General features: G+C 38.5%; 1 protein-coding gene across 6 annotated transcripts in view; it reads left to right on the top strand.

Moving 5' to 3' along the window:
* Window positions 1–15,112, top strand: part of ACACA (acetyl-CoA carboxylase alpha) — a 290,224-nt gene that overhangs the window by 207,467 nt on the left and 67,645 nt on the right. For all 6 annotated transcript variants that reach the window (XM_045985474.1, XM_045985475.1, XM_045985479.1 and 3 more), the window contains 2 exons: window positions 7,954–8,223; window positions 11,785–11,882. In XM_045985474.1, coding sequence (XP_045841430.1) covers window positions 7,954–8,223; window positions 11,785–11,882 — 368 coding nt within the window. The remainder of the gene's footprint in view (window positions 1–7,953; window positions 8,224–11,784; window positions 11,883–15,112) is intronic.

The following is a 15,112-nucleotide window of genomic DNA, read 5'->3' on the forward strand; positions in this document are numbered from 1 at the left end:
TACGTTTACTGAAAGCATTGTGTGTATATGCATAAAATTACTGTAGCCTCATGTTTATAAATATTGCAGGAAGAGATATTTCCCCTGTTCAAAATTGTTGTTTCTAATCTTCAGTAATATTTTCAAGAAATTACCTCGGGGATGAAATTTTTTTGCTCCAAAAATGGTATTTTTCTTAACCTTTTGTCGCTTTTTCGAAAGGTTGAGGTAAGTTTGTTCAGCCATTTTTGAATTATCCAAGCATGAAAAAGAGAGTTTTTCAGCTGTTAAGAAAATTGTTTTCAGCTCTTTTATGTGATCATACAACACTAGGCAACAGAATATGATACCCAGCAGATAATACAATATGGAAAGGCATTGATATTTTTTCAGCATGGTTTTTCTGAATGGCACAAATTATGTCAAATATCGTATTGCCTTGTGGTTTAAAAAGGCACATTTTAACACCCATACAGTATTTTCTACTATTCCATCAGATGTGTTTTTTGTGTGTGAGATTCTAACATGAGTTAATATTGTAATTATTTTTTTGATAGTATCTAACTAAAAGTGAAGATTTAATATTCTATACAAGATACAAAAGGAGAAGAGGCTAGGGCACCTGCGTGGTACAATCGGTTAAACATCCGGCTCTTGGTTTCGGCTCAGGTTGTGATCTCATGGCTGTGAGATCGAGCCCTACACTGGGCTCCGTGTCAGCACGAAATCTGCTTAGGAATCTCTCTTCTCTCCCTCTAACCCCTCCTGGTCATGCTCACTTGCAAGTGTGCATTCTCTCTCTCTCTTTCTCTTTCTCTCTCTCAAATCAGCAAATAAATCTTTAAAAAACAAAGAAAAACAAAAAGGGGGGAGGTAACACTTTATTATGTATCTATAAAAGAACTCAAGTTCAGATTACTTCTCACTGGCTCTTAGTTTTCTCATTTTCATGATGCAGATAATGCTTAGGTCCATTTCAGCTCTAACGCTCTAGAATTCTTTGTATTGCTACTCCAGGGCCTTGTACGATGGTTCTCTTCCTGGGGCATTAGCAGTAGTGAAACAATAGTTACTGGAGGCTTTGCCAGAAAATTTCAACTTTTAGACATTTAGCATGGAAAATAAAGCTTTAACGTATCAGCCACAGTCTAACCTATATTTAAGTCCACATAGAAAAATACTATTACAGCTGAACTCAAAGTGAGGAGATAGAAGAAAGGCAACCATGGCAAAGATAGTCTTTTACTGCTTCCCACAGCATAGCTACAGTTGATGGATGCTTCTTACATTCTTAAAAACACAATCCCGTCCTCTTTTGCCCCTTAACTTTCCCTTCAAATTTATTGCTTGAGCTTAATATTAGTATTTTATTTTGTAGTAACAGCAGCTTTGGAAAGTGTGCGTGTGTGTGTGCATGGATGTGTGCAATTGCACATTCTGTTCACATCGATAGTACAATTAATGTTGATGTCAATTTTGGTGTTAATTTTGGGTCATGATTAGTGTTGACACTTTGTGTCAGACTAATGACATTTATGGGCACCATCAGAATAAATGTTAATATTGTCATGTTTTTAGTATCTGTTATAGTAACATTAAACGAAGGTCCTCCCAGGAGAAAAAATACATGTATGGATAGATAGATAGATAGATAATGCCTTTCTGTGTCGCTGGTGTTACTCAGTGAGAAAATGACATCTCAGGGCAGAATCCTAATCACTGTTTGGAGCATCAGAAATAATGATCACCTCTGATCGGAGGTTGTGAATAATTCATTCGGTTTGATTTTCACATCCTGTCCAGTGATACTTTTCAAACCAAATGTGTTTCTACAGGAAAATAATGGTCCCACTTCTTATGGAAATACTGTGGCACAAATCATTTTACCCACATAAAAACAGTTAAATAAGACTGTTCTCTTCTGCTTGCTTTCTCCTCCCCATTCCCTCCTCCCTCACTTGCGTGTGTTTATTCCAGAATCAGACTGTGGCCAAAGAAGTATTTTCTTCCTTAGAACTTGCATAAGGCAGATATTTATTTCTGCTCATCCTTTGCTTATTCACACTAACTCTTTTGATCCTCTTCCCTTTTTTCATTTTAATTAGCTTGGGTTGTTAACCCTAAACCTAAGAAACCTGCTAATCAGAACATCCTGTTATCAAAAACCATCTGAAATTACATATTTTTAAATGATTTATGGCTATATTAGTGAAAACATAATTGGCAGTAAGTGGCTGGACCACTTCGTAAGTCAGTGGTCAGGAAAGAAGCTCGTGCACGGCCATGGGCATGTGCCACAGAGCCTGAGTCTGAACCTCCTTGGGCCATAAACCCACCTCTCTGGCAGTCCCTCTTAGGCTGCTGCCCTCAGTCCCGGAGTGGCATTTTCCCTGGGTGTCACCTGCACCAAAGCACTGGAGGGAGAGAGAAGCTGGAACAAGGGGATTCAGCGATGGGATTTCCTTTGGTTTTTATTTTTCAGTTAATGTACTAGGCAACTTGGGCTTAGGTGAATTCCGTGAATGTCACATTCCTAACTGCATTGTCATACTTGTATATGCTTTTATAGTGATTGCAGAATTCTCAACATAAAATCTCCATTGTGTGTATAATATAGATAGACCCATCTGTATAAAGTAATTTGACCGAAAAACTTAGTGTCCTAATTAAATAGGGGGAGTATATAACTGTCTTCTGAAGTAATGACCCAATCCTCTGAGACCAAGCTATTCTTAGATAGCATATTTTGAACCATTTCTCCTGAATGTTGTGACCCTTTTTTTCCCTCCTCCCTCTCTCTCTCTAAATCTAACAAGGGCAGGGGAAGCGTTTCTCAACCTACTTCTCATCATCAGACAGAAAGTATTTTGCATTCAGAAACCATTTCCAGTATCAAATTCAATTTTGTCAAGTGATTAGCTGAGTTTGGTAGAGAATAATTTAAAAACACAAAGCTGGAAGTGGCCTTGGTGCTTTTGCGCTGGAGGAGAGCGGTTGCTATTCTCTAGTTGCAAGCCCTCTTCCAATGACTGTGCGTCACAAGGTGGATTATTGTGTTACACGTCTTTGCAGCTGTTACAGACCTGCATCTGTTGACACCATGTGTTCCTATCCCGGGCTGCTTGCGGGAAGACTTAGGAGAGTGGGTGAATTGATACCTCGCCTGCCTATCAGTGCAAACGTCCTTTTATGTACATATGTTTGTAAAGCTCTTTAGCCCCCTTCAAGATGAAAGGCTCTGTATAAATATAAGCTTTCGATTTTAGTACATGTTTGTAATACATGTGGTACAGTCCTAAATATGTATTTAGCTGATAGGCACTGTTCTTGTCTATTGTACAAATATTGACTTTAAAAGTATAAATATGTATTTAACCATCAGACCAGAAAAACACTGAAGCAGTTACTTCTCAGGTAGAGATATTAATATTGTATAAACCTATATATACATATGTTTACATTCTACTATATCACTGCAGAGCATTTCTTTCTTAAAAATGAAATGATAGCCTCAACCAACTAAGGCAGTTCTTGATATTCTTCTCCCTTCGAGGTGAGTCTTGATTTTTAATTTTCATGTGTTTCTCTCTCTCCGTCTAACTTTATATAAATATGATCTGTTGCCGTAAGACTAAAACGTAGAGTCAGCTTTTATAAAGTACGAGAAATCCTTAGGCTGGTGAGCTACTTTTCCCTTAAAAAATTTTTTTTTTATTATGGTACATTAAAGTAGGGACAGTAATTTTCACGTACCTGTCACTCAGTGAAGAGATCACTCAGTGGTCTTCTCTTAGTTCCTTTTTAAACTTTTATCACATTGATAATTTTATAAACACATTAAGGAGAATTTTGAAAATGGAAAAAAAAAAAGACCCACACAATCCCATCTTTCCAAAAATAATTATCATCTCATTTTGCTGGTTTTTTTTTAAATTTTGTTACCCTTTCCCCCCTCCAACATGTCTGTAGATACAGTGTTGTAACACTTACTGTGCCCTTACTATGTGCTAGATACTGTTCTAAGGCTTACCATGGATTTAATCCTTACAACAAACATTATAGGAGAGGTCATTATTATCCCATTTTACCGATGAGGAAGCTGAGGCACATAGAGGTCAGTAACTTACTAAAGTGCCTAGAAAACTGACTGAGTCTCTATTCTGTCAGAGTCAGATTCTGTTAGATTCACATTCTCCAAATCTGGCCAAATCTGGCTTCTGAGTCTCTGCCCTTAACCACCACACTGTTTTGTGTCTCATGGTTACTATGGTATATAGACAAGTTTGTTAAACCTCTTCCTCAAATTTAGTATCGTATCATGGATATTTTAATATGCTACTCATAGTCTTCACAGCTTTCATTTTGTAAGGCTGTACAGAATACTAATGATGACCTTATTAGCCAGTTTACTTCCCTCCAGAAGAGGGAAAAGTTTTTATCATGACGTTTTTTAACTGTTTATATTAAAATATTTTAGATTTACAGAAAATTACAAGGATAGTACAGAGATTACCCAAATAACCTAATATTAACCTCTTAGGTTATTCTTGCTTAAATGATATTTGTCTGCTGAAAAAGGTGTGTTAAAATATATTTAAGTGAAACCATTGATTTTTCTAATGTCGACATTTTGCATAAACGTAGTATAATTATCCAAAACTTAGAACTAACATTGGTATAATACTAATAAGTAAAATACAGGCTTTGTTTTGAATTTCACCAGTTTTTCCACAAATGTCCTTTTCTGTTCCAGAATACCACACTGCATTTAGGTGTCAGTGAGTGACATTTATATTTGTGTTGTATTTGATGTTCATCTTTCCATATTGTTTCCACTAACTGCAGTGGCACTAGTCTGGAACATGTTTCCTTAATTTCTCTAGTAAAGACAATTATGTGAACGATATTTTAAAAAATAAACATACTAGCTATAAGGACAAGTTACTTAATTCCTCTGTATCTTAGTTTTCTTGTGGCAATAATAACAGCTGCTTCTGAATTAATAATAATCTGAGCACTTTTTATGATTAGAAAAACTGAGACTATATGAAGTTAAGTAATTGGTCCAAGATTACACAACTAGAATAAAGCTGAGATTTGGACCAAGAGAGGCTGACATTCCCCAGACTAACCTCTTAACTCTTGTCAGTATTTGTCCATATTAGTATAGTACAGCATGTGATAGATGTTCATTTAATGATAGCTATTATTCTTGTTATTTTTTAAAAATTAAAATAGTTGAATGATGTTTAGGACTGTTATTCTGTGATCCCTAGAGATAAGTCATAGACAGTGTTCTAAGCCCTTGGTGTTGACTTTTTTCCAAGAATCATTTAAAAAATGAAATGACTACAGAACCAACAAATATTTATTACTCCCATATTATGTGTAGGGATCCTGCTAGGCACTGGAGGAGATGATATAATGATTTAGGCTGGCAAGCTAAAAAATGATCCTAGGCAATATATGATTAATTACCAAATGAATTCTCTACATGAAGGTCTTAGTAGGAGATCGGAGAAGGAAGAGGTCACTTGAGGCTAGGCAAAGCTTTACTGAGGAAATGGAATTTGAATGAATCTTTTTGGAATGGGTAAGATTTGAATAGACTGAGAGGAGAGAAAGGGGCAGATTTTGTATGTTGGAGTTAACATTATAGATTATTGTTTGGAATAGTTGATTTGTCAAACCCATAGGCATTGTTAGTTTTGTATATGGGGACATTGAGGCTCAATAAAGTTATTTTTCCAGGGTCACACAATTAGCAAGTGATAGGACCTATATACGGATCCAAGTTAGTTTGACTCCAAAGCCCATCTTCTCCATTATGTGCCCTATTGTTCAAATAGCAATAAAACCTAAATTTCAGTATAAGTTGAGCAATAGATGCTTTCTTGGATGTTTATCCATTATGCTTCCTCAAAACGGAATCTCTTCTTTAGGGAATCTGACTCTACAAAGACTGGGATAGCACTCTCCCTTCTATAATGGTACTTGTTAAAGGAGGAGGGAGGTGGTCGATGAGGAACACACTTTGGAAAGACATTGATAAAGAGTAGTGTGTTCTTGGTGCTGCTGTGTTGACACCTAATTAGAAGTCAATATTGCAAACATAATGACCTAGCCAATTGCTGAACTGACTGCCCAAGTGACACAGTTAGAGTCCCCAGGTAATAACAAAAGAAAAGAGTATTATTTGCCTGCCCAGTGCCACACAGACACAATGTTTGCATTAGCATGCAAATGCTGAAGTAGATTCTTCAAGGCTTGTTTCTAAGCTACTTCTAGCCTAGGTGGCTAAGGTTAATATATCATAAAATTTGGTGTAAAACCCAATCTTCCTAACTACAAATGCATTTAGAGGAAATAGCTTTTCCTTCCTGAGAAACAAAAGAGATGTTAGGTTAGAGGGCCACATGGGAAAGCAAGTGTAAAATATTTCTCCCCACACAGGCATTATATTAGCTAGCTTCTTAAAAACCATGACCAAAGTTATCCCGATATTTGCAGTTTCTCCGTGCTATATTTTGGAAGATCTGTTTCTCCTTCCTTTCTGTGTCTTTAATGAGCAGATAGAGTAATACCTTATCTCAGAAGGTGATTGGATTTTTTTCTGTGTATTATATCCATTTTGATTTGTATTTGGCCAATGGTATGATATATTAAATAGCTTATATTTATCTGTGGGTGTTTCATATATATATATATATATATATTTCTATGCTGAGAATCACAAATAGCTGTGTGGAAAGCTTCAACCAGCCTGATTACAGTGGATGTGCAATTGGATTGAGGAATGTGTACTCAGAGCTTATGATCACTGGCCCGGTTGAGTCTGGGTGATGCATGTGGCTTTCCAGGGACACTGCTATTTACATCTGTTAATGGCCCTTCTTGATGGCCGGCTCCCCAATGAGGTGATATGCAGCAGCCTGGGGATGAGGGACCAAGGCTGCAGATGTGGCTGGGCTCCATTAGGCAGGACCAGGAATGCTCGTTCATCTGGTAGGCTTTGTGTTTGGGAGCGAGTGAAGGGGGTGGGAGTGTGGGGGGGAGCCAGAAAGAAATGGAGGGGAAAGAAAGAATGGAAAACATTACTTATCCGGGTATAGGGAAACAGACAGGCAGGCATGAAAAACTGCTGCTGTAACTGGGGTGTGAGTGAATAGAAAAGAAATGGAACTAGCAAATAAACAAGTAGAAGGATTGACTAGATCTCATATAGAAGGGGATTAAAAGAAGAGAGGGCTGGGAGGATTTGGGAAGAGACCTGTCACCCCTGCCTTCTGAGTCAATATCATTTATTTTGTGGCTGGACAGATGCTCCTGAACAGAGAGTAGAGATTTACATATATCGTTCCTTGCGTGCTTTGGTTTTCTGGTGCTGGGAGAAAGTGGCAAGAGTTGCTTACAAGCATGCAGTGTTGAGCTCTAGTGAATTCCTGCAGAAATGGAAGACACCTAAAGCAAGCTGGTCAAGAATGCTGCTATTACTCCTGTCAAATGCTAGAGAATAGTAAAAGGATCCAGGATCGCAAAAGTGGTATAGTTCATGACAGGTGATTCTCTTTCTGCTCTCCTCACATGTCTAAGAAGTTTCTCAGACAGACTCTCACAGAAGATGGAGCTAGTGTCTTAGTAGACAGGATAGGAAGTTAGGGAGTTTTGGATTGAATTCCCTGCACCATGGCATTCTTCCATATGTATCTTGAGTGCATTTAGGCTTTGGTTTTTCCCATCTTTAAGCAGATTGAAACAGCTGGGCAATACGTAGTAAACCAGCTAGTCTCACCACAACCCAGGAAAGTATGCTAGAATGTATGTTTTAGTTTTCCCAGGAAACTTGGCTCTTCACCACTACATATCTTTACGTGAAGGCTGTGTCTAAGGTATAGTCTGATACCTTCAAGGAACTTGAAAAAAATTCTGCATGTAAGAAGCTTCTATTTATTTGTTTCTCTGGTGCTTTTGCAGATTGGCATGGTAGCTTGGAAAATGACCCTTAAAAGTCCTGAATACCCAGAAGGCCGAGATATCATTGTTATTGGCAATGACATCACATACCGAATTGGGTCCTTTGGGCCCCAGGAGGATTTGCTCTTTCTCCGAGCTTCTGAGCTTGCTAGGGCCGAGGGTATCCCACGCATCTTTGTGGCAGCCAACAGTGGAGCAAGAATTGGACTGGCAGAGGAAATTCGTCATATGTTTCACGTGGCCTGGGTAGATCCTGAGGATCCTTACAAGGTACAGACTAAGCAAAGATAAAACTTCAAGACAGTGTATAGTTCTCTCGCTGTGTGTGTGTGTGTGTGTGTCTCTCTCTCTCTCTCCCTCCCTCCCTCCACAAATAAAGAGGTTGGGGAAGAGGTAGAGGTTTCAGTTCAAAAGTCAACAGTTACAAGTGAGCCATAACCATGTTGGAGACAAATTGTCTTTCAGTATATTCACCTAGTTTTTTCCCCTCCAGCTTTGAAATAGATTGCTGTTTCTTGGGTTGAACACTAGAGGAGATAGATATGCATTCAGCATGAGACATGCTAAGCCAGGAATATCTATCTTTAAACTGTTCCACTGGGGCTTCCAGGACTTATGGTCAATCATTTACAAAAGCCCTTGTATACTCAGCTTCTTCTCTGATTGTTCTCTACTTGAAATCTGCCTGTCCTCTGAAGACACTGCTTTCCCTGTAGCCCTCTTACAGAGTGACTGATCTCTCTCTTCTCTCTTTCTCTTGTCTCGCTGAGCCTGGAGAGGGAAGAGGGGCTTCTTTGTGCCTTATCACCACTTCCAGACCCTTCTCACCCACCTTTCCCTCTGAAAAATGCCCATCTTTGAATCTCATGTCATCAGACTGTGCCACACCACCACTTATCAGAGTGGTCCCCACCGCTTTGGTCACTCCTTCTCATTCTTTGCATGTTTCAGTTGCCGGCATATTGTCACTCACTCCTGTACAACGAACCCTGTTATAATTCTTGGTGACTTCTATATCCATACACATGATCCATCCCATAATCCAGCCTCGTAAATCCTTGACTTCCTGTCTTCCACCCCAGCTGAGTCTCTTCTTCCCCAGGATCTTAATTTCAGCCATACCTTTCTTTGCCACCCCTCCATCCCCCTTACATCTTCAGCTTACATTCTATGGTCAGTCATAGGTTAATCATTATAATTGTATAATTACCACCTTCCCTACACCCTCAACTCCTTTAGTTCTCTCCTCATTCTGCTTACTCTGTCTCTTTACAAAAACCTTGTTTAAATCCAATATTCTCCATCAACTCACATACGTGAACCTGCATAGCTGAACGCTGATAGAGAGAAATATCCAGTGCTATAGACTAGTCTTACTTTAAATTCATTTGCGAACCTCCTGAATGACAATTTCACATCTTCTCCTCTCTCCTTCAACTTCCAAAACCCTCTTGCCCCACTCTCCCTCTTAGCTGACGACCTTGCTCTTCAATTCACTGAGGAAACAGAAGGAACGAGAAACGAGAAGAGAGCATCTACAAGCTCCCACATGTCTGCATCTGTGCCTTTATTCTCTGCCATCTCCCCTGTACTTTGGATGAACAGTCCCTGCTCCAATCTAAGGCCAGTCACTCCTCTTATACACTTAACCCTTTCCTTCTTACATCCTCATTTTTTTCCCCGTTAGTTCACAAATACTTAGCCCTCATTCACTATCCTTATTGACAGCAAAACTTCTTAAAAGCATTGTCTCTTCCTGCTCTCTCCAGATACTCTGTTCCCATTCCTTTGGAACCCACTTCAGTTAGGCTCGCACCCTCACCAGCCCACTGTAGCTGCTTTGTCAGGGTCACCGTGGGTTCCACACTGTGAAATTCTGTCACGACTCTCAGTCTTCATCTGAGTTTTTCAGTGTCTTAGTAGCCTTTGACACAGTTGACACAATGGATCATTTCTTCATCCTTGAAATACTTTCTCCTCTTGGCTTCTAGGACCCCAGAGTCTCCTTTTTTATCTTCCTAACTGCTCCTTACCCGTTTCCTTCACTGAGACATCTTTTAAATGTAAGAGTGTTTCAGGGGATGATGGAAATATTCTATATTTTGAGTATGGTGGTGATTTCCCAAGCATCTATATTCGTCAGAACTCATCACACTATAGTACTTAAAATCAGTGAATTTTATTGCATGTAAATTATACTTCAGTAGGATTCATATTAAAAGTGTATGGAAATTGTTGGTGACTGTGTTTCTTTTGGGGGTGATGGAAATGCCCTAGAATCAGAGAGTGGTGATGGTTGCACAACATCGGAATATACTAAAAACTACTGAATTGTTCTTTTTAAGATGGCCAGTTTCGGGGCACCTGGCTGGCATAATTGGTGGAGCATATGACTCTTGATCTCAGGGTCATGAGTTCAAGCCCCACATTAGGTGTAGAGCTTACTAAAAAATTATGACCAGTTTTATGTTACATGAATTTTAAGCCAAGGTCCTACATAGCCTGGCCTTCCAGTACCACCCTGCCCTCATTTCTTGCTGCGGACAGTCCTATTTCATGCTAGCCCCACAGGCCTGCTTACTCTTTCTGGAACTTCATGAGGCACACTCCTGTCTCCATGCTTCTGCACCTACAGTTCCTTCTGCCTAGAATTCCGAACCCCAACCCCGTCCTGATAGCCTCATGTTCTGTTTCTTCTGTTCTTCAAGGCCTTCCCTGGGCTTTCCTTCCTAAAGATTCAACTCTTGCAACACTCTTTTTTCTTTTCCTTAAACATTATTCTCATTAATAGTATATGTTTTATTTATTGGTATATTTTCCATCTCTCTCATTGGAACGTAAGTTCCATAAGGTCAGGAAATTTTGTCTGTTTTGTTCATCTTGTTTTGTTTTTCCAGTGCCTAGAACAGTACCTTGCCCATAAGAGGTACTCGGTAAAGACATGGTAACTGACATACTAATGATTCTCAGCACTATAAGATTCTTGTCAGAAGTCATTCAAATTCAGGGGCAGATTCTTGTCTCTTCCGTGTTGTGCTCACTGTGGGTGAAATTCATTGAGTTGAACACTGGCCTAATTTCTCACAGTATTAAAACATCTTCCTCTGCTTATTTATTATTTTTTTGACTGCATGACTAATTCACGTAAGTTGAACACATGTATAGGAACACATCCTATAACCCTACCTTGTGAGTGTGTGATGTATGTGCAAAAGTAAATAATTTTGAAAAGTTAGTATGATTTTTTAATGTAAATAGGAATTATGAATTTACTGAAAACAGCAAAAGGCATGAATTCAGTGTTCACTGGTGATTATCACTGCATAGAGTTCTGATTTTAATATTACCTTTTTGTGATCCTTTCAATGATCTTACCCATTTATATTTTTATGGAACTATGGATTTGAGAAAGTAAAGAATAGTAATCCACACAGTTCTTTAATTTTGTGCTGATGTCTTTAATAGAGGTGTCACAGAAATTCGGAAAATGACCCTTTAACCCTGATGAAAATGAAATGGATGGAATATACTTGCAATTGTAGCCTCAAGATATCTTGTTTCAAGGATAGTCAGTGACTAGAGAAATAAGAACTTTCCACCTTTCAAACGAGGACTGTCTATGCTGGTATTCTGTTAGTTAGTAAGTTAAAGAAGTGATGTGGCAATTTTTTTTTTTTTTTTAGTTTTATTTTTTATTATTACTATTATTTTTTTAGCCATGTGGCAATTTCAAGTTAGCTTTGGAACAAGCTGTTTTGTGCATGCTCTGCTGTGTCTTCTGGTTATGTGCTGATGGCAAATAATGAGTTAAAAACTGTTTGTGCTTCACAGGGATACAAATATTTATATCTGACTCCTCAGGATTATAAGAGAGTCAGTGCTCTCAACTCTGTCCATTGTGAACATGTAGAGGACGAAGGAGAATCCAGGTAGGTATATATGTCGTAGAATAATTTGGCCATGGATTAGAGAAAGGAGAATATGATCATGATCATGACCTGCTGATCATGACCTCGAAGAGCAATGAAGATTGCTTGTTATGTAATCAGGGAATCTTAAGTTTGAATCGTAGCTCTGTTACTCAGTAGCTGAAAGAACTTATTGATTGATGGATGTTTTTAAATTATGTTTAAAATATTTCTTCGTTTTAGGGGCGCCTGGGTGGCTCAGTGGATTAAGCCGCTGCCTTCGGCTCAGGTCATGATCTCAGGGTCCTGGGATCGAGCCCCGCGTCGGGCTCTCTGCTCCGCGGGGAGCCTGCTTCCTCCTCTCTCTCTGCCTGCCTCTCTGCCTACTTGTGATCTCTCTCTCTGTCAAATAAATAAATAAAATCTTTAAAAAAAATAAAATAAAATAAAATATTTCTTCGTTTTAGAAAAAACGTTAGAACTTGTAAACAATTATGAAGAAGAAATAAAAATCAGCTATAATCCTACCGAGATAATTTTTTTTGAAGGTTTTTTTATTATCTTAGAGAGAGAGGGTGAAAATGTGAGCAGGGGGAGGGGCAGAAGGAGAGGGAGAGAGAGAAAATCTCCAGCAGTCTCCCCACTGAGCACAGAGCTCCACATGGGGGCTCGATCTCATAACCCTGAGATCACAACCTGAGCTGAAATCAAGAGTCAGATTCAACCAAGTGAGCCACCCAAGCACCCCAAGAAATAACTGCTATTAATGTATATTATATTCTTGCTGCCTTTTCTGTGTATGTATGCCTCCTTTCTACATAATCAGAATCATAATGGAAAAACTCTTTTGTAATTTGTTATTTTCACTAAAAACTATTTTGGGGGAAATTTTGCATATTCTTAAAATATTACTAAGAATATGATATTTAATGGCTTCATAATAATTTATCAAAATAAATATATATTTTTTGAATATTCAGACTGTTCCCCCACTATTTACTGCTACATTCCTGCGCTAAATGTTTTTTTTTGGTTTTGTTTTTGTTTTTTTTTTAAAGATTTTTGTTTATTTATTTGACAGAGATCACACGCAGGCAGAGAGGCAGGCAGAGAGGTGGAGGAAGCAGGCTCCCTGCTGAGAAGAGAGCCCGATGCATGCGGGGCTCGATCCCAGGACCCTGAGATCATGACCTGAGCTGAAGGCAGAGGCTTAACCCACTGAGCCACCCAGGCGCCCCTAAATGTTTTTTTTAATAAAAACTTTTAGGAATATCTCTCATTATTCCCTTTGGACTAATTTCTCAAAGTGGAATTACTGGCTAAAAATAATGGCTGTTTTAAAGATATTTTTGATAAATTCAAATTGCCCTCCCAAGATCTGCAGTCCACCAGAAATATCTGATAGTTTGTTCTTCCCCTTTAATTTTCTGCACCCTTGCCAATATTGATTTTGTCAATTAATAAAATAAGATTAAAAGAGCAATTATTATTATTTTTTTTAATTTGACAAAGAGAGATCACAAGTAGGCAGAGAGACAGGCAGAAAGAAGGGGATGCAGGTTCCCCGCTGAGCAGAGAGCCCAGTGTGGGGCCTGATCCCAGGACCCTGAGATCATGACCTGAGCCAAAGGCAGAGGCTTTAACCCACTGAGCCACCCAGGCGCCCCTTAATTGGTACTTTTGAATACTAGTGAGGTTGAACATTTTTACAGTCTATCTTCAAGTATTTTCCAGAATGTTAATCAACTACTCCAAACCATTAATTGACTAATGCGTGCTTTTCTCCCTTTCATAATAATCTCAACTCAGTTACTTGGCTTTGTATTGTTTTTCTGTGCTGTCTGTTCTTGAGCTAATGCCACCTTATTTTAACTATTCTATATTTTTTTAAGATTTTATTTATTTATTTGACAGAGAGAGATCACAGGTAGGCAGAGAGGCAGGCAGAGAGAGAGGAAGGGAAGCAGGCTCCCTGCTAAGCAGAGAGTACGATGTGGGGCTCCATCCCAGGACCCTGGGATCACGACTGAGCCAAAGGCAGGGGCTTTAACCCACCGAGCCACCCAGATGCCCCTATTTTAACTATTCTAATGGGACAGATTTCCCCACATTCTTAATTTTTTTCCCCGTGTTTTACTGCTATTTTTATCTTTTTATATTAGACTCATTTTTTAAATAACCAAATCTTTCCATAATGATTTTGATTCAAATTACATTACATTTATCAATTAATTTAGGAAGATCTGTCAGCAAGAAACTTGGTATATGTTTTTCCATTTATTGAGGTGTATCTTTTAAAGTTTTGTGCTTTTTTTTCATATATGTTATGCCAGACATTCCCAGTCTTTCTTGATTCATAACACCCTTGCTGACTCAGTAATGGTTTCATAGCATCTTTGGGCTAAAAGATATACCCAGTATTTCTGTTTATTAAGTAGTCAGACCCAAACAACTTCATAAGTACTTATACTCTAACAATAATTATTTGGGAGGTATCATATACATAAATGAAAAGGTTTTCTTTTAATTTTTAAATAATTACAGTTACTTACTAATGGGATATCTGCATCTATACAAAATCTCAAGACTTGGATTAATCTTGAATGTAGTCACCCTTATTTCTTGTTCTGCATTGATTTTTGTGCAGAACTTGTTTTTTTTCCCCCACAGAAACTGAAAACCCAGCTTTGCAAAGATAGAACATTGTCCAAAGGAATGTAGTTTTATCTAATGTTTAATTATGAACTACCTAAATCTAGTAGTTCGCCTGGAATCCAACAGGAACTCCATATCATAGTGTTTCTCTCAGGTATTTAAAATATCCCACAGTGCCCTGGCAGTTCACCGTGACACGAGAGGCACTGTGATGCACCATGTGGGTATAATGGGGTTTTGCCATTTTTTAAAAAAATGTTTATTCCTAAATGTTTTGCACTTTTTCTTGATATTCTGAATGGGAGTCCCCCTCCCCATTATAATTTTTAACTCTTTATAATGGATATTTTAAAAAGCTATTAATTGCGGGGTGCCTGGCTGGCTCAGTCTGTTAAGCGTCTGCCTTCGGCTCAGGTCATGATCTGGGAGTCCTAGGATTGAGCGCCACATTGGGCTCCCCATCAGCAAGGAGTCTCCTCCTCCCTCTACTCTCCTTGTCTCATGCTGTCTCTCTCTCTCAAGTAAATAAATAAAATCTTTTTTTTTAAATATTATTGATTTTGCATATTGCTTTTGTTAAATTAGCAAGTCATTTT

The sequence above is a fragment of the Meles meles genome, chromosome 18 (genome assembly GCF_922984935.1).
Source record: "Meles meles chromosome 18, mMelMel3.1 paternal haplotype, whole genome shotgun sequence".
NCBI classification, from domain to species: domain Eukaryota; kingdom Metazoa; phylum Chordata; class Mammalia; order Carnivora; family Mustelidae; genus Meles; species Meles meles.